Raw genomic sequence first — 26,145 nt, 5'->3', positions numbered from 1 at the left:
AGCCCAGGGGCAGGGGCTGGGAAAGAGGCCCAGGTGAGCGCGTGAGAGATGGGCTCGGCCAGGAGCATGAACTAGTCCACGGGGGCGAGGGGCTTTTTGCTGAGCCCTGAAAGACCCAAAGAACTTAGGACCTTAAAAAAAAAAAAAAATCCAACTGGACTTTTGCTTACTTTTGCTTAAGGCTTCCCTGGTGCCTCAGATCGAAAAGCGTCTGCCTGCATGGTGGGAGACCTGGGTTCGATCCCTGGGTCAGGAAGATGCCCTGGAGAAGGAAATGGCAACCTACTCCAGTACTCTTGCCTAGAAAATTTCATGGATGGAGGAGTCTGGTGGGCTACAGTCCATGGGGCCTCAAAGAGTTTGACACGACTGAGCGACTTCACTGTCTTTCTCTCTTTTGCTCACAGCCATTCATAATCATCTTAGTTTGCTGCGAAAGGTCTGTGGGGATTGGCACTTTTCTCCCAGGAAGAGAGTGGTTTGAGGGGCAATTCTGACTCTACAGCTGATGCTAAATCCACGCTAGGGCAACAGGGACTTTCTCCAGCGCCCTGCAGTTTGTGTAATCGTGAATAACGGCTACGTGTGCTGGTTCTCCTCCGTTGGCCTCCCCACCCACTCAGGTTCCCTCTCTTCCGCTTTCAGCCCAGCTTTGCGCCCTGGGAGGCTGACCGCGAGGGCTGCCTCCCCTTCGCTGGCTGGCTTCTCAGCGGGTTCAGAGGTTGGAAGGAGAGAGACCCCAGTGTTTCTGCCCTGCCTGCTCCTTGCTCTGTATCTTTGGCAGCCGCCCCATGTCTCTCTCCAGCCTGAGCTTTCACTGGATCCTGGTATCACCTCTGCTGCCCTTGCCCTTCCAGACTAGACTGGGAACACCTTCGCACCGTTGCCAGTCTCTGGGAGTCATGACACCCCTGGTTTGCTCGCTTAGCCCTGCCTACACCTCCGGCTCAACACCTTGACCAAACCTCGAACTGCGAACACTAACTCTGCTGAGTGTTGTTATGAGCCAGGCTTTATTCACGAGGCCAAGGCACCGAAAGGTTAGGACGTTTGCCCAAGGCTGCCCAGTAAGTGGCAGAGTCAAGTCCAGACCCCGGTATCTGAACTCTCGGCTCCCGAGTACTTAACCACTGATTCATCCTAGATCTTTCCCTAGCTTGAGTCACTTCCTTGGAGCACAGCTGAAAAAATGAGAGCATGAATTCAAAGACCTCTAAAAATGCATGCCTCAGAGATTCATATACTAAAGCTTACTCACAGGAAAATCTCTCAGATCACAATCCCTTCTTGTTTTATGCCTAATTCTGACAGGCTATCAAATTTCCCATCACAGTGGTTCTCAGCCTCGGTTGTACAAGAGAATCATCTGGGGAGTTTTAATCCGTCCCTATGCCCAGGCCGTGCCCTCAACTGAATGCTTCCGCAACACTGCAGATGGAGCCCAGGCATGGATAATTTATTAAGCTCCCAGGAGATTTCAGCATGCCGCCAAAATCTGAGAACCACCGTCCTGACCCACAGTGGCAGTTACTGGAAGGCAGGGTTATGAGTGGGCAGGCCTGGTGATACAAACAAGGGGTAGCAGCTGGCAGCAGTCCAAGTGGAGAATGGAGAGGAGCCACGGAAAGTTTGCACAAGAACCAATGACAAATAAAAAATAAAGCATTCATTTAGTCAAACTGCTCCTAGGTCTGAAGACATTGTTTTCTTGCTATTACATTCTAATAATGGTCTGGAGTCACTTTAAAAGGTAGAGTTATCGTCCATATACTTTGTTTAATGAAGCAAAGGGACAGGTGTACCCTTCAGAAAACTTTTAACCCTAAAGATTACATCAGTGAAGTTATTCTTAAAGTATCTGGAAGATATGCTTAAAACACAATATTTCGGATTGATCTGTAGATGCCAAATAAAGAAGGAATTGCTATTTGACAACAAACATTTATCAAAATTTATCAAAATACACTTGCTGACCTTCAGCAGAAGCTTAGCTCACCTGCTCTTGATTCATGGTCACGGTTGACACTTTTACATTTTTTGGTCCTAACGTGGTGTTTGGCCTTGGTGGAAACCGAGGCTGCTGCCAGTGGCCGGTCCTTCTGGAGATGGTCGGCAAAGGGAAAATGCAGACTTCGTGTGTCTAAATGTCGGATGCGGTCTCCTAGTTGTTATTGTTGGTTGTCCCTTTTGGACTATGGTTGGAATATTCCACCAGTCTGTTCCTGATGGCAGACCAAACAACGTTTATTCCTTTCTTATGTTTCTCGTGGCTGGTCTTCTTGTTTACATGCTTGGCTGCACAAAACTGATGTGGGATGTGGTGATGGTTTGCACGCTGCTGAGCGCCTGGCTCTGGTCCACTTACTGTGCCCCGATGGCTCGCTTCTCCCCTCCCCTTCCCCATGCTGCCCACCCCGAGCTCAGAAGCAGGGCCACTGACCAAGGGGAGATTCGACAGTTGCCGTTCCACACCCAAAGAGGACCCTCTTCTCCTTTCATCTGCCTCACCCCTGTATCTCTGCTCCCACTAATGCCTCCCCGGCACCCCCTTGCTCTCAAAGGGCCCTGGTGCTCTTTTTTTTTTTTTATTAGCTCACCATGAGAATACAGATCCAGCCCAGTTCATGAGGGGAACTTTGGGGTGTGGCTCCTGGGGACTGTCTTACAGGGACAGCCTTGCACAGACAGGCCCTGCCGAAGGTCTCATCCTAGGCGCTGGTGACATTTGGGGCCACATCGTCCTGGGGGGTGGTCCTGTGCATTGTAGGATGTTTCCCAGCATTCCTGGCGTCTACCCACCAGGTACCAGTGGTATCTCTTCCTCCAGGCTCTGACAGTGAAAATGTCTCCAGACATTGCCTGGGGTGGGGGTGGGGGACTAACATCCCTGGTTGAGGACCACATATGTAGACCCCAAATGTCGACTTTCACTGGATGCTGGGGTCAAGGACTGCAGTCTGGACAAGTTTTGCACCAGAAGTTGGCTGTGAGATGTGCAGGCTGCTGTCCTCTATCAAAAGCCTCGTCATGGGGATGAGCAGTGACTCCCGCTGCTATGGACCCCCTGGCTGATGGGGAACTTTCCAGCAGTCAGAGGTGTCCCAAGGTGAAATGAGTGGCTTCTGGCTGGCTTCCAGGAAGACCCTGGTCTTCCCTTCCAGAGTAGGCTGGTATCTTCTCTTTGCTCTTCCAGAAGCATCCCCACTCTTCTCCCCCCTTCTCTGTGGCCCAGACTCTCATCTGCAGGGACTCCAGGGATGGGCTTCCTTGCCCTCTGGCTTTTAGTTGGAGGGAAGGAGCAGGTGAGGTCAGGCTGTTGATTCCTCGTGTTCCCTCATCCTGCAGGGTCGCTGAGGGCTGGCTGTGCCCCCTTCTGCGTGCTCGGCCTCCTCGGGCCCACGGATGGTCGGGGGGCCTCTCTGCACCAGCCCCGGCGGCTGCACTAACCTATGGTTTTGCTCTGCCCAGCCCCCAATCGGAGCATCAAATCCTCTGAGTTCCTGTTAAAGTAGGACAATCCAGGTATATCATATATTTCTTGCTGGGACCTTGTGTAGTACACAAAGTTGTGGGGACTTTATATATGTATATATTTAAAATTTTATTTTTAATTGGAAGATAAGTACTTTATAATATTGTGATGGTTTCTGCCATACACCAACAGGGACTTTATATTGAGGGTCCATGGATCTTCAAGGCTTCTTCTGAGCCCCAGATCTAAGAGGCTATGGTAGGCACAGGTGAGTGTTTCAGTGGTCACTTGAACACTACTTTAAGGAGAAAAATTCTTTTATCTTGGCTGAGAGATAATGCATATTTATTTGTAAGTGGCTATATTTGTGTCATTGCCGTGGAGGAAAGACAGGCATATTCAGAATGCCAAGCACTAGTGTTGCAGACAGTATCGGTCGTTGGATCAAGAACCACTCCAACAAGCCCTTCTTTCTCTCTCAGAATCCTGGCTGTTATCACCCTCCTTCAAGTGGCCATGTCCTTCAAGAGACCCTGGGCTGTTTCTCAGCCCCGGGTTGTGAGTACTGAATTACTTCACTCTTCCTACTAAGATGAGCTTTGGCATGGGTGTGTGATGCATTCGGAATTAGTTGGAAAGGGAGTTCTTCAGAGCGGCTACTAGTAAAGTTTCCTCACTCATAGAAAGACACACAAGTAAAGACTCTTCCCTTTATCCCACCTCTGGACACTGTGAGGGCTGTGATATCCATAGCTGCAGCAGCCTTCTTGCCACCAGGAGGAAAGTGGAGCTCAAAGATGAAAGGATCTTGGTCCTTGATGCCATCTTTGAGTCAATGAATTGACCAAACTTAGAGCTACTTTTCTTCAGAGTTATACCATGTGACACAGTAGATGTTCTTATTGTTAAAGCTACTTCTACCTGTCATTTCTGGTACTTGGCCAGGAGCCCAAAGTACCCTCATATGCCGCTGTCCGGTATGCACCTCATTTAATCCGGTAATGAACTGCAGGGATCAAAAATGTCATGCTAAGCCTCAAAGCTTCTCCATCTTGGCTGCAAAGAATATAATCAATCTGATTTCGGTGTTGACCATCTGGTGATGTCTATGCGTAGAGTCTTCTTTTGTGTTGTTGGAAGAGGGTGTTTGCTATGACCAGTGCATTTTCTTGGCAAAACTCTATTAGTCTTTGCCCTGCTTCATTCCTCATTCCAAGGCCAAATTTGCCTGTTACTCCAGGTGTTTCTTGACTTTCTACTTTTGCATTCCAGTCCCCTATAATGAAAAGGACATCTTTTTTGGGTGTTAGTTCTAAAAGGTCTTGTAGGTCTTCATAAAACCGTTCAACTTCAGTTTCTTCAGTGTTACTGGTTGGGGCATAGACTTGGATAACTGTGATATTGAATGGTTTGCCTTGGAGACGAACAGAGATCATTCTGTCGTTTTGAGACTGCATCCAAGTACTGCATTTCAGACTCTTTTGCCACCACCCTTATGGCAGAAAGTGAAGAGGAGCTAAAAGCCTCTTGATGAAAGTGAAAGAGGAGAGCGAAAAAGTTGGCTTAAAGCTCAACATTCAGAAAATGAAGATCATGGCATCCGGTTCCATCACTTCATGGGAAATAGATGGGAAACAGTAGAAACAGTGTCAGACTTTATTTTTTTGGGCTCCAAAATCACTGGAGATGGTGACTGCAGCCATGAAATTAAAAGACACTTACTCCTTGGAAGAAAAGTTATGACACCTAGATAGTGTATTCAAAAGCAGAGACATGACTTTGCCAACTAAGGTCCGTCTAGTCAAGGCTATGGTTTTTCCTGTGATCATGTATGGATGTGAGAGTTGGACTGTGAAGAAGGCTGAGTGCCGAAGAATTGATGCTTTTGAACTGCAAGGAGATCCAACCAGTCCATTCTGAAGGAGATCAGCCCTGGGATTTCTTTGGAAGGAATGATGCTGAAGCTGAAACTCCAGTACTTTGGCCACCTCATGCGAAGAGTTGACTCATTGGAAAAGACTCTGATGCTGGGAGGGATTGGGGGCAGGAGGAGAAGGGGACGACAGAGGATGAGATGGCTGGAAGGCATCACTGACTCGATAGATGTGAATCTGAGTGAACTCCGGGAGTTGGTGATGGACAGGGAGGCCTGGCGTGCTGCGATTCATGGGGTCGCAAAGAGTTGGACACACCTGAGCGACTGAACTGAACCGAACTGAACTGAAGCCTCGAAGCAGCATTTGCTCACTCTCTCCTTGAAAATCTTAAAATCTGGCTTCCGCGTTCGCGTGCTCTCCAGGGTTTTCCCTGGCCCCACTGGCTGCCCCATTTCCCTCTTTCTGAGATTCTCCCCTTCTTGCAGGGACTCTTTTTTTCCAGTGATAGTCACCACCTGGGTGCCCTCAGCCAGGGCCCTGAATCTCATCACCACGCGGGCACTGATGGCTCCATAAGCGAATCTCCGGACTGCCCCCCGTCGTTCAGTCCTATGTATGCAACTGCCTGCTCGATCTGCCCCTTGGCTAGCTGATAGACCACCCCAACTTCACACATCCCAAACAAATCCTTGGGGTGTCCCCCCACCCCTGCAAACTTCTCCAGGCTTCTATATCTCAGTCAAAGGCATCCTCTTCCCACACAGGCCAAAATATCAGAGTCATCCTTTCCTCCTTTCTTATCCCACGACATGGAACCCATGCATGCTCGGTAGCTCAGTTGCGTCCCTTTGCAACCCCATGTACTGTAGCCCACCAGACTCCTCTGTCCATGGGATTTCCCAGGTAAAAATACTGGAGGGGGTTGCCATTTCCTCCTCCAGGGGATCCTCCCGACCTAGGGATCAAACCGACATCTCCTGCATTGGTAGGCAGATTCTTCGCCACGGAGCCACCTGGGAAGCCCACGGAAGCCATACCCTACATCTACTTGCTTAACAAATGTTCCATTTATTTCTTGTCTCTTTCACCACTGCTGGTCTGAGCCACGAATCTCTCTGTCCTGCACCACAGTGACAGCTTCTGGTTCTTCCTGCTTCTCTGGCCATCCTACCATCAGCCCTCTGCACATGAGCCTCAGGGATTTTTTCCAGAATAAGTCAGATCTTGTTATGGGAAACCCCATGGTTTCCCATCTCACTTAGAATACACTCAAAAGTCACTATGCTGGCCTACACGGCCCCATTGGGTTTGGTCTCTAGAAGCCCCTCCTGTGATCTCTTTACTGCAACCCTATGGGCCTCATGCATTTTCCTGGAACATGTTTTCTTTCCCTCAAGCACAAGCCTGCCTTATGACCTTTGCACTGACCACTCCCCACGTCTGGAATGTTCTACCAACAAGCCTCATGTCACATCACTAATTTTTTTTTTTTTATTGAAGTAGAATTGATTTACAATATTATATTGGTTTCAGGTATACAACAGAGTGATTCAACAATTTTTACAGATTATACTCATATACAAAACATGGGCTGTCTTCCCTGCTGTATAAGATATCCTTTTAGTTTATTTATATTATCCTTTACTTACTTATATTTATCTATTTTTTAGAAGTTTGTGCCTCTGAGCCCCCTGCTCCTATCTCGCCTCTTCCCACTCCCCTCTGCCATTTGTAACCACCAGTGTATTCTCTATAACAGACACTTTTCACTTTCTTCAGGTCTCCACTGAACTGCCAGCTGTCTCAGAAAGAACTTCCTTTAATCCTCTACCAAACTAGCATTTCTTTTCATTCTCTGTCTCTTCACGCTGCTTTATTTTTTATCCTTATAAAGCCCTACTCCTTGATAATCGATTGCATATGTGTTTATTTGCTTATTATCTGTCTCTCTGACTTGAATATAATCTCTGTGGGACCAGGGATTTTGTTTTGTTTGCTGCTGTGTTCCTGCACTTTAACAATACCTGGCCGTATACGATTCGCTGAGTGAATGAATGATTTAGATCCAGTATTCCTTTGTTGTATAGCGGGGAGCTTACATGGGATCTCAGGTTACAGAGAGGGAAAAAAGGCAGCTAGGATTCGGACCCAAACCTGTACTTTTTTGGTCCAGGGCTCTTTCTATTACTTTATACTGTCACCTACCTACATAAGTTAATGATTATTTTCCTTCAAAGGTAATTTGTGATTTTATAGGGAGCAAAGTCACCTAGCATAGAAATGGGTTTCCAATTGGGCAGTTTGCGTCAACAAGCCAGGAGGGAGATGGGATGTGTGGGTGTGTGTTTGCTGGGTGCCAAGGGGTGCCAAGAGTCTTCCTGGACTTGGATATCATATCACACCACAAAACCAATCTAGCATATAGCCTGGACTGTTGTTTACCCTATAGCAAGTAGATGCCTTTTAATGAAGGAATCAGCTTTCTAAGGATTTTAAGAGCAATGAGAGAAAATGAAATGCAACATCCAAATTGCAGGATAGGGAGTCTGTGTTCAAGATTAAGGTCGGGTCTTTAAAGACCAAACCCCCTTCCAGAAAATTCAGTTCAGTCTGAGACATTCAAATCATATGAGAAACATACCTGAAGGTGTTAACCATGTAGCCTAGTTTAAGCTGGATCAGCTAATAATAAAATCTACCCTTTATTGAGTGCTTACTATGTTCCTGATGCTGTTTATTTATGATAAAATCAACAGCCATTGTTAACATTTATTTGTGGCTTATTACATGACGAGATTGCATAGTTTTAAGTATTTAACAAGTTCACTTGACCCTCGTGAGAACACTTATAAGGAAGGTGCTAGTATTTTCTGCATTTTGCTAATTATAAAACTGAATTCTAGAGGACTGCTCAGCAGTAGGTGGTCAAACTGGGATTTGAACATAGGCAGTTTGACCTACAGGCTGTGCTATATACTAAACGGCATAGATGCGCTCTCTCATGCAATGATCACAACTCTAGGAAATAGATACTATCACCTCCTCTTTATAGTTCCTGTCTTGAATTGCTGTAAAAGGATACAGGGGCTTAAGCCTCTAGTGAGTGCCTTTAGGATATCAGTCTTGAAGACATTGGTCAAGACTAACTCACTTACAGTTTGTGACTGAGAAATCACAATACAGTTCTCTAAACACTGAAAACTGTAAAAGATTGCTGAGAAAATTAAAGAAGACCTAAAGAAGAGGAGACATATAATGTGTTCATAGATCAAAGCATTCAATAGTGGTAAGATGTCAGTTCTCCCTAAATTGATTTATACATTCAGCATCATATCAATCAAAAGAGCAGTGTTTTTTTCTTTAGAAATTGAAAAACTGATTATAAACCTCATACAGAAGTACAAAGGACCCAGAACAGCAAAAACAAAATAAAACAAACCATAGTTTAAAAATGAAAAAAATGATAAAAGAACAAAGTTGAAGAACTAATGCTACTTGACTTCAAAATTTATAAGCTACACTAATCAAGACAGTGGGTTTTGGCTTAAAGGTAGACAAATAGATTAATGGAACAAAGTCATATACAGACAACTGATTTTTGATAAAAGTGCAAAAAAATTGAGTGGGAAAACACAGTCTTTCCAACAAATGGTACTGGTACAATTGGTTAGCCATATAAATTAATGAACTTCAATCCATAACTTCTATCATATAAATATTAACTCAAAGTGGATCAAAGAAAAATGTAAAACCAAAAACATAAACTTCTGGAAGGTAATGTAAGATAAACTGTTTGTAGCCTTGGGCTAGGTAAAGATTCCTTAGACATCACACCAAAAGCACAATCCATAAAAGAACAAACTAATAAATATGATTTCATCAAAATTTAAAACTTCTGTTCTTCCAAAGACAATGTCAACAGAATGAAAAGACAAGTCAGAGCCTGGAAGAAAATGTTCACTCCAGAAAATAATCATATCCAGAATTGATAAGAAACTCTCAAAACTCAATAATAAGAAAACCTTAAGAACTGACAAACTCTATGAATGGACATTTTATTAAAGAGGACGTATTGATGACAACTAAACGCAAGAACAGACATTCAGCATTATTAGTTATTAGGGAAATGCTAAGCAAAACCATGGTAAGATACCACTACAACTATCTGAATGGCTAAAATTAAAAGCAGAGTACATCATGAGAAATGCTGGGTTGGATGAATTGGAGGCTAGAATCAAGCTTACCGGGAGAAATATCACTAACCTCAGATATGCAGATGACACCACCCTTATGGCAGAGAGTGAAGAAAAACTAAAGAGCCTCTTGATGAAAGTGCAAGAAAAGAGTGAAAAAGTTGGCTCAAAGCTCAAAATTCAGAAAACTAAGATCATGGCATCTGGTCCCATCACTTCATGGCAAATAGATGGGAAACAGTGGAAACAGTTGCTGACTTTATTTTGGGGGGCTCCAAAATCACTGCAGATGGTGATTGCAGCCATGAAATTAAAAGACACTTAGTCCTTGGAAGGAAAGTTATGATCAACTTAGACAGCATATTAAAAAGCAGAGACATTATTTTGTCAACAAAGGTCTGTTGGTTTTTGAAAAACTGTCAAGGCTATAGTTTTTCCAGTAGTCATGTATGGATGTGAGAGTTGGACTATAAAGAAAGCTGAGCACCAAAGAATTGATTATTCTTAACTGTGGTGTTGGAGAAGACTTTTGAGAGTCCCTTGGACTGCAAGGAGATCCAACCAGTCCATCCTAAAGGAGATCAGTCCTGGGTGTTCATTGGAAAGACTGATGCTGAAGCTGAAACTGCAATACTTTGGCCACCTGATGTGAAGAGTTGACTCATTTAAGAAGACCCTGATGCTGGGAAAGATTGAGGGCAGGAGGAAAAGGGGACGACAGAGGATGAGATGGTGGGATGGCATCACTGCCTCAATGGACATGAGTTTGGATAAACTGCAGGAGTTGGTGATGGACAGGAAGGCCTGGCGTGCTACAGGCCATGGGGTTGCAAAGAGTCAGACACGACTGAGAACTGAACTGAACTGAACCGAAAATTAAAAGAAAAACCTGACCATACCAAGTGTCAGCAAGCATATGGAGGAAATGGAACTCTCATATACCGTTGATGGAAATGTAAAATGGTACAACTGCTTTGGAACCCAGTTTGTCAGTTTCTTAGAAAGCTAGGCATTAGACCTACCATATGACCTATGCATTCATTCCTAGGTATTTACTTAACCAAAAGAAAAGAGAATGTCTATCCATGCAAATACTTTTAATTTTCCCCAGGAGAAGCAGTCAGAAAGAAGGTATGTACTATAGGCTTCATTTATTAATATATTAATTTCTAGGAATTGAAAACGCAATGGCAGAAAGGAGATCAATGGTTTCCTGGGACAGGCGTAGAAAGGGGCAGAAGGTGGGATTATAAAGGAAAAAGAGAAAATTAGGGAGCAGGTGATGAATACGTTCATTATCTTGGTCGTAGTAATGGTTTTACAGGTATACATGTATGTCAACACTATCAAAATTTACAGTCTAAATATGTGCAGTTTATTGTATTACAAGTATACTTCAATAAAGCTACTTAAAAAAAATCAAGTAGTTAAATCTGTAGACATAGGTTTATATGTGTGTGACAACCTGGCATGGTCACAGAGTATACAAACCCTCTCCCTAGACACACAAGGAGACAGGCAGATAGACACAAACATGTACACATATTAATAAGAACACCTAGAGACTAGAAACAATACCCTCGAGTTTTCAGGCTATATTCTTTATCTCCTCTGTCTCTGCCCTTTATTGATGTTCAGTCACTCAGTCGTGTCTCTTTGTGACCCCATGGATTGAAGCACACCAGTCTTCCCTGTCCTTCACTATCTCCCGGAGTTTGTTCAAACTCATGTCCATTGAGTTGTGAGGCCACCCGACCACCTCATCCTCTGTTGTCCCCTTCTCCTCTTGCCCTCAATCTTTCCCAGAATCAGGGTCTTTTCCAGTGGGTCGGCTCTTTGCATCAGGTCGCCAAAGTCTTGGAGCTTCAACTTCAGCATTAGTCCTTCCAATGAATATTCAGAGTTGACTGTCCTTTATGTACTGTCCTGTAAACTCCTGAGGTTCTGTGGCAGAGCTTTCTGAGCTTATTTTCACTTAAAAAGGATTGTGTGAACACTGAAGCCTTCAGTGTACAAGATTTCAAACAAAGTTGTAAGAAGGAGAGTGGAGAAGGACCTACCTGTATAGCAGAAGGGAGAAGGGACAGGGCTAAGATGCTAACCCATCACCTGGTAGGTGAGAGGTGCCACTTACCCTTTCAGCTTCTGGAAGCTGAATTTTATAATGAGCTGTCACTGTATTTATCACCTAGCAATTACTCTAATTGAATAAGGTGTGAAGAAAACCTGGAAAACATTAGTTGTCAATGACCGTGGTATCTTTGATGAAGCTGTCTATGGTAGGGTCCCAGATGTAATTGAAAATCAGCCCACAGCCTGTTAAAATGGTCTAGGTTCTTTATGCCCCTTCATTCTATGTACTGCTTCTGGCTTATAATATGGCAATTGTTTTATCAGATCACGAAAGGCAGTCATATTATTAAAACATCTTGATCTTGACTTTATATATATGATTCAGTCAAAACTGAGTAAGGCTGGTCAGCTGCAGTTCGAGAAGAGTATGGGACGAGCCTGAGCTGCTCTGAGTAATATTACTTCCTGCACAGGTGCACCCCATAAAGTGATGTTTACCTCGAAGTATATAGCATGGTCTAACGTCTGTTCATAAAACTGACTTTGTTGGCATGCTCAAGGTGGAACGGGCTCACAGCATCAGATAGAGTAGTTTAAAGTAAATGCGACCGGCTAGTAGACCAGAAAGGTGTGAGACAGCTCTGCCAGGAGGCTGGCTGCACGAGGAGCCACATCATGACAAGGTCGAGTGGTGTCCAAAGAGTCATAGTTACTGACAGTGGTTTGAGGCACTTTGGCCCACCGTAGGGATGCTCTCAGTAAGAGAGCCATACCGCCATGTCCAACACTCCCAAGACTTGTCTTCCCTAGACGGTTTCACGTTGTCGGGCTCTGCCATCCAGAGGGCTTCTGTGACCCTCTGACTCTCTTAACTGCTCCCTTAGCTGCCCAGCTCCTGTTTACACAGCCTTCATCCAAACAACCACTCCGTTTTCTACCCATGAACTTAAAATCAAATATATACTCTCCTTGTTATTGTACCCCTAGATCTGTGGGGCTGAAGTCTGAGATGCTCCCATATACTTCTACTTGCCTTACTCCCACAGTGGGCTATTTATATCCATCCTGCTTTTTCCATTTAGTGTGCATTTGATCTATGCATTTTACTAGTTCCACTCTGAAAGCAACCTTATTTCCAAGTTCTGTAAAGACTCTTAACCAGCCAGCCTCTCTCTCTCCTACTTCCCATAGTGACCCTTGTTTTGAGCTCAGGCTTTGCCATGGATTAACCTGAGTTCAATGAATCCATTCATCTTGCTGTCTTAATAAGCTGTCACTCTATTTCCCCAACTTACAAGAAAAAAATTGTTTTGAAGAAGGGGAGGGATTTTCCTGGTGGTTAAGACTCTGAGCTCCCTGTTCCCACTGCAGGGGGCAAGGGTTCGATCCCTGATCAGGGAACTAAGATCTCCTATGCCTGTGCGGTGCAGCTGAAAAAAGAAAAAGAAGAAAGAAGGGGTACAGTGGGCATGGAAAGAAGAGAATGAGGTAGAAAGACTGCAGAATGTAGTTAAATTCTGTACTATTTTTAATATCTGATCTGTAAACATGAAAATGTGATTGTCCTTTGGCTAAAAGTATAATTTGGCACTGCTATATATCTAATTCTATTATTACTGTTACTTGATTTTATGTGATAATGTTTGGATTAGATCAGCACCTTAATTTCCAGCCAAGTGGAAGTTATTATTTTCATTTCTTTTCCCAGTCTTGTTGTTATGGTGGCGGAGGGGAGACCTCAGAATATTAACTAGTTTGACAAAGATTCTTAAACCTAAGAGAACTAATGTGCAGACTTTACTCAGTGTCATATCTCCAGATGAGAAAGTTAAAATCCAGGCAAAAAAATCCAGATATAGAACCTTCATGATGATCAAGTCAGAGTTTAAAAAAACAGATACATAACTGAATGTTCAGCAGACATTGATGGAGACAGTCAGAGATGTGGCCAAGGTTTCTCCAGGCAACTTTCAGAGCCTGACAAGGAGACCAGCCTTCCCTGGCCCACTTCCTCATTCTGTATCAGGTATTTTTGGGAAACCTCTGGTTTTTTTTTTCTCACATTTGATTTCAACTGTGAGGAGGACGTCCGGGCATCTTTTTCGAAGGACAGTGTGACGGTTGGCAATGGGGATGACACCATCCAGACTTTCTCTCTCCATAAACTCTGTCTCCACCCTTTAAGCTCTCTTGGTAGAATCGAGCACAAAACACAAGCCCTAATAGGTGACTCTGGCCTCTGAATAAAGCATTACAGGGTATTCTGTTTCTATTTTTCTTGACTTTCCGCAAAGTAATTTCATATCCCTTGGGAGCCAAGAGGCATTTCCTGTAATTAGGGTTTGCTACTGGCACTTGCTCCCTGAAACACTCATCTGTCCAGCTCCCAGGCTGAGAACTGTGCCGGAATTGTGGGTTCAGAGCAGGGGTGGTCATAGTCCTTCTCGCCCTGGAGTCCTGGATAGAAAGTTCTAGAAACAATACTCCAACTGTATCTTGAGATTTTTATGAGCCTTTTATACACTAATTGAAAGCAACAGGAATGGGCAGGAGCCTCTTGGCCAGACTGAACTGCTGCTGATTAGCTGTGTGATGAGCTGTGTGTAACTCAGGCTTTTGGGGTCTCTGTTGCCTCAACCCAAAAAAAAAAAAAAAACAAAAAAAACAAGTAACAAAAAACTTGAAGGGATGGAAAGCAAGAGGCATTTGAGGACTCTCTGAGGCAAACACTATTATCATCTTCGCGCTTCTTAGTTCTCAGCCAGTAGCCTGCTGGTGGAAATGATTTACTCCATGTTCCTGGTCTGTTCCCTAGAAGGTGCCCCACCCCTTCTTAGCCATACTGCTGGAAGGGGCGGACCCTGAGATGGTGGGGCCACATGATGGAAAGCCCAGATTCCTGAGGACAGCTGCCCAAGAGAGCCATGGACTCTCACAGGAGTGAGGACTGAACTGTACTGGGCTAGCCCTCCAAGATTATACAGGATTTACTTGTTATTGCAGCTCACACCAGGACTACGCTGACTAGCATGTTCTTCCAGCTCTAAAATGCTGCATCTAATAAACAGCAGTCATGTATGGATGTGAGAGTCAGACCATAAAGAAGGCTGAGCGCCGAAGAATTGATGCTTTTGAACTGTGGTTTTGGAGAAGACTCTTGAGAGTTCCTTAGACTGAAAGGAGATCCAACCAGTCAATCCTAAAGGAAATCAGTCCTGAATATTCACTGGAAGGACTGATGCTGAAGATGAAGCTCAAATACTTTGGCTACCTAATGTGAAGAATTGACTCATTGTAAAAGACCCTGATGCTGGGAGGCAGGAGGAGAAGCGGGCAACAGAGGATGAGATGGTTGGATGGCATCACCAACTCAATGGATATGAATTTCAGCAGGCTTTGGGCGTTGGTGATGGACAAGGAAGCCTGGCATACTGCAGTCCACGTGTTCGCAGAGAGTCAGACATGACTGAGTAACTGAACTGAACTGAATAAATGGCAAGTACAGATCAGAGATAGAAAGAGATTTGAACAGAGGAAGGAAGCTGGATGTAAGGCTGCTATTTACTTGGATGTCTTTCTCAAAGATGAGTCTCTCAAAGAGATGGTAAAAAGTCAGGGGGTCTGTGGGTAATACTTCAGTTCAGTTCAGTCGCTCAGTCGTGTCTGACTCTTTGCAACCCCATGAATTGCAGCACGCCAGGCCTCCCTGTCCATCACCAACTCCCGGAGTTCTCCCAAACTCATGTCCATTGAGTTGGTGATGCCATCCAGCCATCTCATCTTCTGTCGTCCCCTTCTCCTCCTGCCCCCAATCCCTCCCAGCTTCAGAGTCTTTTCCAATGAGTCAGTGAGGACAAAAAGCTCGCTGATTCCCACACTCCTGATGTTTGTGGGGAGATGGTGAGTGTAGAGTCACCTCTGACTTCTCAGTGGCTGTGATGTTTTGTTGTGCTGCTTCTAGAATTTTTTTTTTTTTTTTTTTGGTCACATGGAAAGTGATCAGGTCTAGGTGGCTACTGACCATTTCAAGGGAAAGAGCTGCCCTTTCCATGTTTTTAGTTTAATCCTTTTCCAGAACAGATTCCCACAAGAAAGTGTTTTAATCCCAACTTAATTTTACTGAGTGGAAGTACCATTTTCAAGAAACCCCCAAAGCTTCATACTTTAGAATAAATGAGGCCTCTCCATGGGAAAAGAAAGCCAGAAGAATTGACTGGGAAAGCACGTGGCCCCATGTCAAACTGGACCTAGGTCAGATGTCTCTTTGACAGTGTTGGTTCTTCAGGGCTTTGTGATCCACAGTCGAACATAATCAGCCCTCAGCATTCCCACCCAGGGGAGCTCAACCTGACTTGATTTAGATGAGAGAGTTCAACCTCTGTCCAGATGTGTTTCTTTGCAGGCGCAGCAACTCTTACCCATGCAGGACACTTCATCCTGGAATATGCTTCCCATTTTGCAGATAAGCTCAGGGGATCTGCATCCCCCGATACAATCTCTGCACTAAATTGCCCCGTAGTAGTGATTTATACCCCAATAAAACTACATATTGAAATGGAGAGTTGGTTTGGTTGTACACCAACATAATTTATGCATGTCTTAGTTTTGGAATAAACTTGGTATTTATGCAAGGGGGTGAGGTCTTTGTGATGGGAGGTATATTTTCACATTGACAGAGCTGGTGACAGTGACGGACAGCAGAAGGAAATGTCCCCAGACATCTTTAGATCACCCCAGAATCTGAGAAATGTCCTCCTTTGAGTTAGGAGATGAATTGTCTCTTTTCCATTTGCTGAAAGAAAGGGAAGGCAGCTAATTCTTTTTGGAGGGCTTCTTTGCATGAAACATAGTGCTAGCTGCTCTAAGTCCATATTTCTTATTTAAATCTTTCAACAGTCTAATGTAAGTTGGCATTATTCTCCTCACTTTGCAGAGGAGGAATCGGAGGTGGAGAGGGGGTAAGAAATGTTAGTAAAGAGTGGGGTTGAGATTTGAATCCTATCTTTTTGGCTCCAGAGAGCATCCTTTCCCCACTAAGCCACTCTGTCACCATCCTGCTGGGCTTTCTCTATGTGTGCTGAATTGGGTTCCATGTTTCAGGGTTCAGAATTAGTCACCTTTTAACCTACTGAGAGCCGTGATGAGAAATTTTTCAAGAAGATGACGGTGAATCCTTCCATCCGTTTAGGGGACGTCCATGCACGTGTGTTGCTGTGGACCCTGCAGAGCATTGACCGGGGGCCCCACTTGAGACCAAGCAATCATCCTGTCAGTGCCCAGAGACTCAGCCACTGGCAGCTCCCGGCTGAGTGCCCCCGAGACCATCCTTAACCGAAGACAGCGTCTCAGGCTGGTCTCAGGGAGGTCATGCCTCCTCCCTGGGGAAGTCCACTCCCTGTGGCTGGCCCACCCATTGGCTTCAGTTTTGGACCCTCGGAAGGGCCACCCCAGAGGGTCTGTGCGCTTAGCTGGGGCCTTTACTGTGACTGCGCTGCGGCCCAGCCCTCTCTCCGCCTACTCCTGCTTCCTTCACTGCTCGTACATATTCCTGAGACGGCTCCCCATCACCCCCTGCACGCCATTCTCCATCTTTCCAGAGTTTGCTCCCCTGGGAACTCGACCTGTGAGGCTGCTAAACCAAATCTTCCCTGTGGTTTCGTGTTGCGTGTGCTTAGTCAGTGTTCTGGGCTCGCATGCCTTTCCAAATTCATATGTTGAGGTCCCAGCCCCCCACGTCTCAGAATGTGACTTGGCCTGGAGATAAGGTCTCTGAGGAGGTGATGAAGGGTCAGTGAGGTCATCAGAGCAGATGCTGCTCCAAGAGGACCAGTGTCCTTGTAAGAAGAGACGAGCGCACAGGCACGCAGAGGGGAGACCACGTAGGACACGGAGAAAAGATGGCCGCCTACAAGCCAAGGAGAGAGGCCTCAGGAGAAACCAGACCGCTGCCAGCTTGAACTTGGGCTTCCTGCCTCCAGAACCGCGAGAACATACGTTTCTGTGAAGTCACCCGGGCTGGAGGACTCCGTAATGACAGCCCCTGTGGACTAATGAAGGCAGATTTCGAGGTACTACATTTCTGTCCGTCTTCTTTCATCTTTACTCTCAAGGAACAACTCAGAAATCTGAACAACTTAAACAGTCTTTTTAGATGGGAGGAGGTAAGGTAATAATTCCCAGTAGACAGCTTTCACATTCTCTAAAATATATCAAAATAATCATATTTTTAAAGAGGTGAGAAAAGAGTATGTGAACGACCCCCACTTCAATGTATTTTCCTTTTTAGGATATTTATCACAAGCCTATAAATCCACCATCTGACAACTAGTTTGGACCAGGACTGAACTTCTATTTAATGGGAAAAAAGGACACCATTTTCAAGCTCTGTCAGTCAGCGCTGGCCTCTGTGAAGCAAAGATTCAGTCTGGCTTTCTTCTTTAGAGAAACGCTAACAGACCATGTCCAACTGCCAGCTTCCTGCCTTCATACAAAGGGGAAGAGTCAGCGACGCCAGAGAAAAAGCTTTGCAGTTTAAAGAGTTTTTTCCTTCAGTTTTTTCCAAGCCAGCCTTTGACTCTCCCCCAGCAGTGTGTTGGGGAATGTTTAACTCCCGGCTTTCTAAACACAAAACAACATGAAGCAGTTTCTGCCGATTTCTGTGCTGTAAATACCCCACCACGGCTGACATCAAGAGACTGCGGAAGAGTCGAAGTAGGTCTGGGGGCTTGACCAGCTGCCCCCACACACACTGACTCCAGCTGGACGCAGAAGAAGGCTGCTCGCTGGCCTCTCTGCAGCCCTCAGCTGGCCCTCCAGGTGGGAGCTGCGTTCTCCACTTTCTTTTTTTCGTTTGTTTTAATAAATATATATTGATTTATTTGAAAACGCCGGGTCTTAGTTGCGGCAGGCAGGATCTGGTTCCCTGACCGGGGATAGAACCCGGGCCCCCTGCACTGGCAGCACAGAGTCTTAGCCACCGGACCACCAGGGAAGTCCCTCCACTTTCTCCTCACGCTGATATTTGCACTGATATTTGCTTCAGGGCCTGCCGGTTTTTGCTGAGCTCTTTGGTAAGTGCTTCCTTTTAAGAGTGTTTATGGATTTAGCACAGGTCTCCCCAAACAACCTTTTTGGGCCACATGCCCCAGAAGCTTTTTTCCTGGGGTCTTCACTGTCGCTCTTGGAGCCAGAAAACCACAGCCTGAGGGGGTCCCAGGAGATCAGCCACGTCAGCGTAAGCCTGACTCCCAAAGGCTCGTCGTCTCTCTGGACTCTCCTCACACTCTGCTTCTCCCATCTTCCCCCTTTAGTGGTTCAGTTTAGCTGCATAGACTTTATTTCACCTGTGCTGTAGGACTCCAGGTCGCACTGGTTGTCGGGTGTGCTCAGTAGCTCAGTCGTGTCCAGCTCTTTGCCACCCTGTGGTCTCTAGCCCACCAGGCTCCTCTATGCACGGGGATTCTCCAGGCAGGAGGACTGGAGTGGGTTGCCATTTCCTGCTCCAGGGGATCTCCCAACTCAGGGATCGAACCTGTGTCTCTTGCTTTTCCCATATCCCCTTCTCCCTGAAGAGCAGCATGAATATATCCTTAGGAAGCCCTGACAGCCGGGAGTGAATGCTCCTTTTTAATAGGTGATGCTGAGAACTGCCAAATATTTGCATCCTACATAGTCTACTGTCATGTAAGTGTGTGTGTGTGTGTGTGGAATATTTTAAATAAATCTCAATGATGAGAAAAAAAAAAATCACTCCAAAGTTGTGAAATTAATGATCTCAAAGATCCCTTGGACTCTGAATGTAGATAAGCAAATTGAGGATTCTGGGTGGTAGGAGTGTCTGGTTTTCAAGTTGAAGGTACCAAAACTCAACCTGTATTTGAAATACCCCAGAGCTAATATTCACTGCAGGGACTGAAATGAAGTGAAATACGCCTTGCTTTGGAGAAGGCGATCTCCTCTTGTTCCCTCCACTTCTTTCTCCCTTTCTTTCTTTCTTCTTCCCTTCCTCTGCTTTTGTCTCACTTTTGGAAAACTGGCTGAGCAGGTAGAAAAAAATGAGAAGAGGTGATTTTTATTTCACTCTTCATTAGGAAATTAATTCACACTGAATGCCTTGAGGAATCACAAACGTAATTTGCTCCAGTGGAGGCCTCCAAGTGTCCAATTCTGTTACAGATTTTTGTCATAGAACCCTAGGACTACGGAAGATTTTTAATAGGCCTTTAACTTTCAAACAGTACAGCGACATGACAACCTAGCTGGTTGAATAAAAGAAATCCTTTTGTTACTTAAAATATTTTAAGAACGTATTTGTCATTTTGCTTAACTGACAGCCGTTTATGGAGTTTTCTTATTTGTGTTGATGGTTAGTTCTTTCGTGATAGAGACGACAGATTACTGATCCTAACCCATAAAGGAATTAACTTTTTTTCCATTGAGCACAAGTTACTTTATGTACGCTTTCTCATTTCATCCTCAAGACAGTCCTTCTATCACCATTTTATAAACTTGAAAACAGATTCAAAAGTCTCAAGTTAGTAGAGTGAGGCTTAAATCCAGGTCTGCCTCCAAGGGTACCACGCAAGAGCACGCTGCCTACCTCTACTAGAAGTCAATTAATAGGCGAAATTACACGTCGCTTCTTTTACTTAGTTTCCGTAAAACCTTAGCAAGCCTTGGTTCAATAGGAGGATGGATTCTTTTAACCCTAACCTCCACCCTAGGCCAACATGTTTTCTTATGGGACGGCTGAATGGGAAAGGATTGGTTTAGAGACAACGGGCAGACAGAGAGAGGAGACACCAGAGGACTGGCTAATTGGTAACCTAGGTCAGGGGTCCCCAACCTTCAGGATCTAATGCCTGATGATCTGAGGTGGAGCTGATTTAATGATAATGGAAAATAAAGTGCACAATAAATAAATAATGTCCTTGAATCACCCTGACGTCATCCCCATCCCCCACCTCTGGTCCGTGGAAAAATTGTTTTCCATGAGACCAGCGCCTGGTGCCAAAAAGGTTGGTGGCCAATGACCCAGGTGATCAGCTTCTGATCAGTTCAGAAGTGCAACCTCCAGACTTGCTAGGGCACTAGTACACGAGGTGGAATATTCTGCCTCTGTCCCAAAAGATTCTTCCCCTGAGATTTCTGAATGGAAGAGGGTTTTCTGTGGGTATCAGCACATCCATGTAAAAAGATTTACCTAACAGAGCAAAATCTGGGGGCCTAACATCAACCTTTCAATTTCAAGTGTTCGTTGCAGTCCTGGGTGGGAAATGGAATACCATTTCTATTACTGTTTCAAATGCATTCGTCTGAGTTGGACCACACATAATGCGTGGTTTTTTCAACGGTACTCACCCTTGCCCACATTTTCCCAGGTGGCTCTCTGTCTCTTACGCCAAAGAATGCTGAAGCTCTGGGTCTTGAAAAGGATGATCCCAGTGTTTTAGTTGGCTGATCAGGTTCTTCGTTTTCATTGCTCTACTTAAAGAACACACGGTGTTCTCATGCGGGTGTACGACATTAGGGAGCTCACAGCTTCCTGGGCCTGAAAAGAGAAGTTAAAAAGAGTGGGTAAACTCTGGCAGAGGCCAAGATGCTTTTCATCACTAAAGGGTGGCATCACAGGAGCTGGAAATCTTGTTAATGGAATCCATAGTCTCAGTAATACAGTTGTCTCATTAATGGAACCCATCATTCATTCATGCAGTCAAGGGTAATATTTATGGAAAATATATTATGGTAAATATATTTTTTATTATGCATGAGCTGAAACCTTAGAGATGCACAAAGTATGGTCCTGTTCTCAAAGAACTCACAGTCTAGGAGGGCAAATGAAACAATCCGGTCCTATAAAATGTTACAGCAATTCTGGCAGAATGCAAAGCGGGTCTGGTAAGGGCACCAAGGAGGGAAAAAGTAAATGTTGGCTGGAGTCTTGTGCAATGGGTAGATGGTAGCCAGGTGCTTCTTACTGGGGTAAAATGGTAGACATGAGTGTGATCCTTCGTTGTCTGTAACCTACAACTTTCTCTGTCATTGATTTCCCTTCTTTTTCTGCACCTCGACCTCCCTGCCCCACTTGCTGCTGCTGCTGGTCAGTCGCTCAGTCGTGTCTGACCCTTTGTGACTTCATGGACTGTAGCCTGCAAGGCTCCCCTGTCCATGGAATTCTCCAGGCAAGAATACTGGACTGGGTTGCCATTTCCTTCTCCAGGGGATCTTCCTGACCCAGGGTTTGAACCTGCGTCTTCTGCTTGGCAGGCAGATTCTTCACCACTGAGCCACCTGAGACGCCCCCATTCCCCTTTAAACTAATCCAACATGCTGTTCCTTTGATGATCTTGAAATGTGCCTGGCTCCAATTTTTGGCATCAACTTGTGAAGGTCCCTGGAGCCATATGCTTTTCTTGTTTTTCCAAAATAAGGAGAACTGGTACTTTGGCGATGAGCCTTTTAAATAGCTCAGATACAAAGCCCGGAATTTGACTTTTTGCAAAAAAAAAAAAAAAAAAATTTGCCTGGGCTTTTGGTTGGTTAGTACTGGCCAGTTTTTCACTTCCTGTTCATCATCTCTCAGCCATAAGGTTCAGTTTTGGTATGAGGTATGTGTGTATCTTTATAGGCCATAGTTGAAATATATATTTTTAGAAAAACTCTTGATACTTAAACCATGTGGGGCATTTGGAAGTCTTTTTGAGAATCAGGAATCTGAATCTTTGTAAAAGGAAAGTGTTTTTCCCATCAAGAATGAAAAATAAAAACTAAATGGATGTTTTAAACTGTGGAGCAGAAAAATAAGGATTGTGTCTAAGACATTGTAGAAGCTTGGTGAACTGTGTAACGAACCTATCAGCTGCCTCAAGGCAGAGAAGTCTTTCTAGCAGTGCTTTCCAACTGGAGGGGAACAGGCAGCTGGCTGCCTCTCACTTCTCTTAAGATGGGAACGTCATCCTGTAGTTTGTTTGATAAACACGGTATTTGTAATCTCGGTTAAGAGGAAGAAGACTTCTCTCTGGGGTGCTTGCATGGGCTGGGCAGGAGGACACAGGCCTGTAACTTGCAGGCTCTGCCTGCACCCATCCATGTCGCTCAAGGATCTCAGTCCGGACAGTGGAGAGAATCAGCTGTGAGAGAGTCCACATCTCACTGAGGTCTTCGCCCCTGGAGACATTTCAACTGCCCGAGGCGTCTGAGCTTAAAGGCGACCACTCACAGCTGACCTGTCTATAGGTGCAGGAAGGTGAAGTCGCTCAGTCGTGTCCGACTCTTTGCGACCCGATGGACTGTAACCTACTAGGCTTCTCCGTCCATGGGATTCTCCAGGCAAGAATACTGGAGTGGATTGCCATTTCCTTCTCCAAGGGATCTTCCCAACCCAGGGATCGAACCTGGGTCTCCCGCATTGGAGGCAGACGCTTTAACCTCTGAGCCAATCCCATAAACTGCAGCACCATGGATAGAATGTATATAGAGAGGTTTCATTAATTCTTTATTGTGAAATATGACACATGTGCAGAAAACTGTATAAAACAATGTAGAGATTAATAAATTATCATGAATGTAACCACACCTGGGTCAAGATACAGAACACTGCCAGGGCCCCAGAAGCTGTCCAGTGCCTTTCCTAATACAACTTTCTTTTCCTTTAAAGGCAGGACACATCACACAGTATGTATTTATGTTGGTTTCTTCCACTAGGCATTACGGATGTGAAATGCATTGATGTTGCTGCCTACAGCTGCAGCCTGTCAACTTCATTGCTGTATAGTATTCCATCGTGTGGGTATCCTTCCATTTTAATGCTGATGGACAACTGAGTTGTCACTGGTGTTGGACCATTATCAACAATTTTTGCTAGGTAGATCTTTATCCATTTCTTCTGTGCATATACCCAAGAAGGGAACTGCTGGACAGTGGATATGCATATCTTCAATTTTAGTGGAAAATACCAACCTGTTTTCCAAAGTGGTTGTACCAATTCACATTCTTACTGGCAGGGTATGAGAGGCTCCATTGCTTCTAACAAAGTTTGGTACTTGTTTTTTAGTTTTAATCATGCTGTGTTCGAGTATTTTCCATATAACACTAAAAAGTTTCTCCCCTCCTGCCCCCCACCCTGATTATTTTCTATCTAAAGATACTAGAGTGACTTTAGTAACTTGGAGTTCTGAGTTGACTGCTAATAATATCAGTAGATGTACATTAAGAGAAGACATGTGGCCTTGGAAGATTCATAGTAATAAAAATCCCAATAAACAGAATTGACCCATACAGCATTTAAAAATAACACTGAGATTAGAAACTGACATAGGGATTGAATCAATACACCAGCTGGTGTTGACCTCTCATCCTTTCATAGGGGTATGTGTGTCCCGAGGGCACGCCCTACCCCTCGTGGCTGGGTGCAAGTTGCCGAATTACCCAGCTGGGGCCAGTCAGGACCACCTTAGAGGAGGAAGGTCAGCTGAGGAGCCTGTCAGCTTACAGCTCGTTAGCGGTCACATCTGGCAGCGTCTGCTCCTCCAGCAGGCAGCAGAGACCCCATGCTCTGGTCAACAGGGAGCAGGGGGCACGTACAAGGCTCTTCCACAGAAATAGCACAGCCCGCTCACTGCCCACCAGCTTCTCTACCGACCTGGCCTCTGAGCTTCCCCCCCAACTTCACCCTCCTGGAGCAGTCTCCTTCCCCCCAGGAGGCTATCGCAGCTTCCTGGGAAAAGCCTAGGTCTGGATCAACGCAGTTGTTTACTTTCTCTACATCAATCTCCCAGCTGTTGAAGCATGGCTGGAAAAACCTCACACCCTGCAGATGGTGCCTCTATAAACTTTGGTCATGATGCCATCTGGACCATGGTTACTGTCAGGCAGCCCTCCTCTCTTCCCCTGCTCAGCTCACCGCCCTGTCTACCATTTTCCTAATGCAATGATACTGGACCTTCCTTAATGATGTGCTGGGCCCCTACTGAAGACAGAGCTGACTACTGTCCGTTATGCACAAGGCTCTTTCGAACTGTCTCTACCTTCCTCAAGTCTCTGGTTCCACTTCCTGTCTGTCTCCTGAGCCCCAATGCCAGCCTCCACTGTCGGTCTCCACAGGCAGTCTCTCCTCCTGCTTCATGAAGAAAGCTGGGCCGTCTGAAGCCACTCCACTGACTTCCCTCCTCCATATTTGTATATCATTCTGAATGCACAATCATCCCTTTCTCCTCTCTACCTCCTGTGACAATACAGGAAGTGTCTCCCCTCCCGCTAAGGCTCATCCCTCTCCCCGGCCATGGAGCCACCCTCTCTAGCCTCCCATCTCTCTGTGCACCAACTCTCCCCTGACTTCTTCCCAGCAGGGGTCAAACAGGCTCATGACTCTCCCTTAAGGACCTGGTATTGGGAACTTCCTTGGCTTGACCGGGACCTTCATCTGGAGAGGGCAGGAAGCAGTGCTGTGGGTTGAATTGTATTCCCTATACCCCGATTCCCCAGTTCATATGTTGAAGTCCTAGCTCCTAGTATCTCAGAACGTGACCTTATTGGGGAACAGGCCTCTTTCATTAGATAAGATTCTTTCATAGAGATAATTCATCAGAAGGTCATATTCTCTTTGGATCTCAGTGTCCCCATTTTGGGACATAATGGGTGGTTGGACAGTCCTTTTTGTGGAGTGCAGTTCCAAAATCTGTGCGAACAGAGGTGGTGGGAGGGATGAGGGAGTTTAGAAAACAAGACTCTACTGAGCTCTCCATCTCTCTTCTGACCAAAGCAGGTCCAGTTTTAACTGTTTTGTATTTGGGAACTTTGGGTGATATTTGGCTTGAAATGTGTTTCATTGTTTAAAAAATAAAATTAAAAAATTCAAAGCTACTGGCTTAGGTGTTATTTCAGGTCCTTTCCAACTGCAATAACTTATGATTATAAGGTTTTACGAGTTAACACATATGGGTTTGATGAACGTATAATGTAGATTTTTCTCAAAAAAGCCTGATTTAATATATTTTATTTCTTTTCAGTAAAGGAAATTTGTTAAAGGACTTATGAAAGCAATTTAACTTTCAAGCCTTTTAAAGATGTTCATATAGAACAGTTGCAAACTAGAAAAGCAATTTTGGGGGGACCATATGTTGGGATTTGGGATTTAGAAATATGCCCATTGTCCACATGAGGCTATCAGACCCATGAGCAAGCAGGTGCACATGAATAGGACCTTCAGATGATGAGCTCTTGAGAAGAATAACTGTGTCTGTTCCGTCTTTACTTCCCCAGGACCTGGCTTAGTATCTGGTACACTGCATGCTACGTGCACACACGCTCAGTCACGCCTGACTCTTTGCGACCCTGCGACCCTGTGGACTATAGCCCACCAGGCTCCTCTAACCATGGAATTTTCTAGGCAAGAATACTGAAGTGGGTTGCCATTTCCTACTCCAGAGGATCCTCCTGACCCGCGTCTCTTGAGTCTCTTGGATTGACAGTCAGGTTCTTTTATCACTAAGCCATCTGGGAAGCCCCATCTGGTACCCAGTAGATGCTTAAT

At 45.1% G+C, this 26,145-nt stretch overlaps 1 protein-coding gene across 2 annotated transcripts in view; it reads right to left on the bottom strand.

Moving 5' to 3' along the window:
• The window catches only part of NEDD9 (neural precursor cell expressed, developmentally down-regulated 9), a 272,334-nt gene that overhangs the window by 100,830 nt on the left and 145,359 nt on the right, over positions 1-26,145 (bottom strand). For both annotated transcript variants that reach the window (XM_060403510.1, XM_042237341.2), the window contains exon 2: positions 20,976-21,165. In XM_060403510.1, coding sequence (XP_060259493.1) covers positions 20,976-20,987 — 12 coding nt within the window. In that variant the 5' untranslated portion in view covers positions 20,988-21,165. The remainder of the gene's footprint in view (positions 1-20,975; positions 21,166-26,145) is intronic.

Source organism: Ovis aries, chromosome 20 (genome assembly GCF_016772045.2).
Source record: "Ovis aries strain OAR_USU_Benz2616 breed Rambouillet chromosome 20, ARS-UI_Ramb_v3.0, whole genome shotgun sequence".
In the NCBI taxonomy this organism is placed as follows: domain Eukaryota; kingdom Metazoa; phylum Chordata; class Mammalia; order Artiodactyla; family Bovidae; genus Ovis; species Ovis aries.
This window is presented reverse-complemented; position numbering and strand designations above follow the sequence as displayed.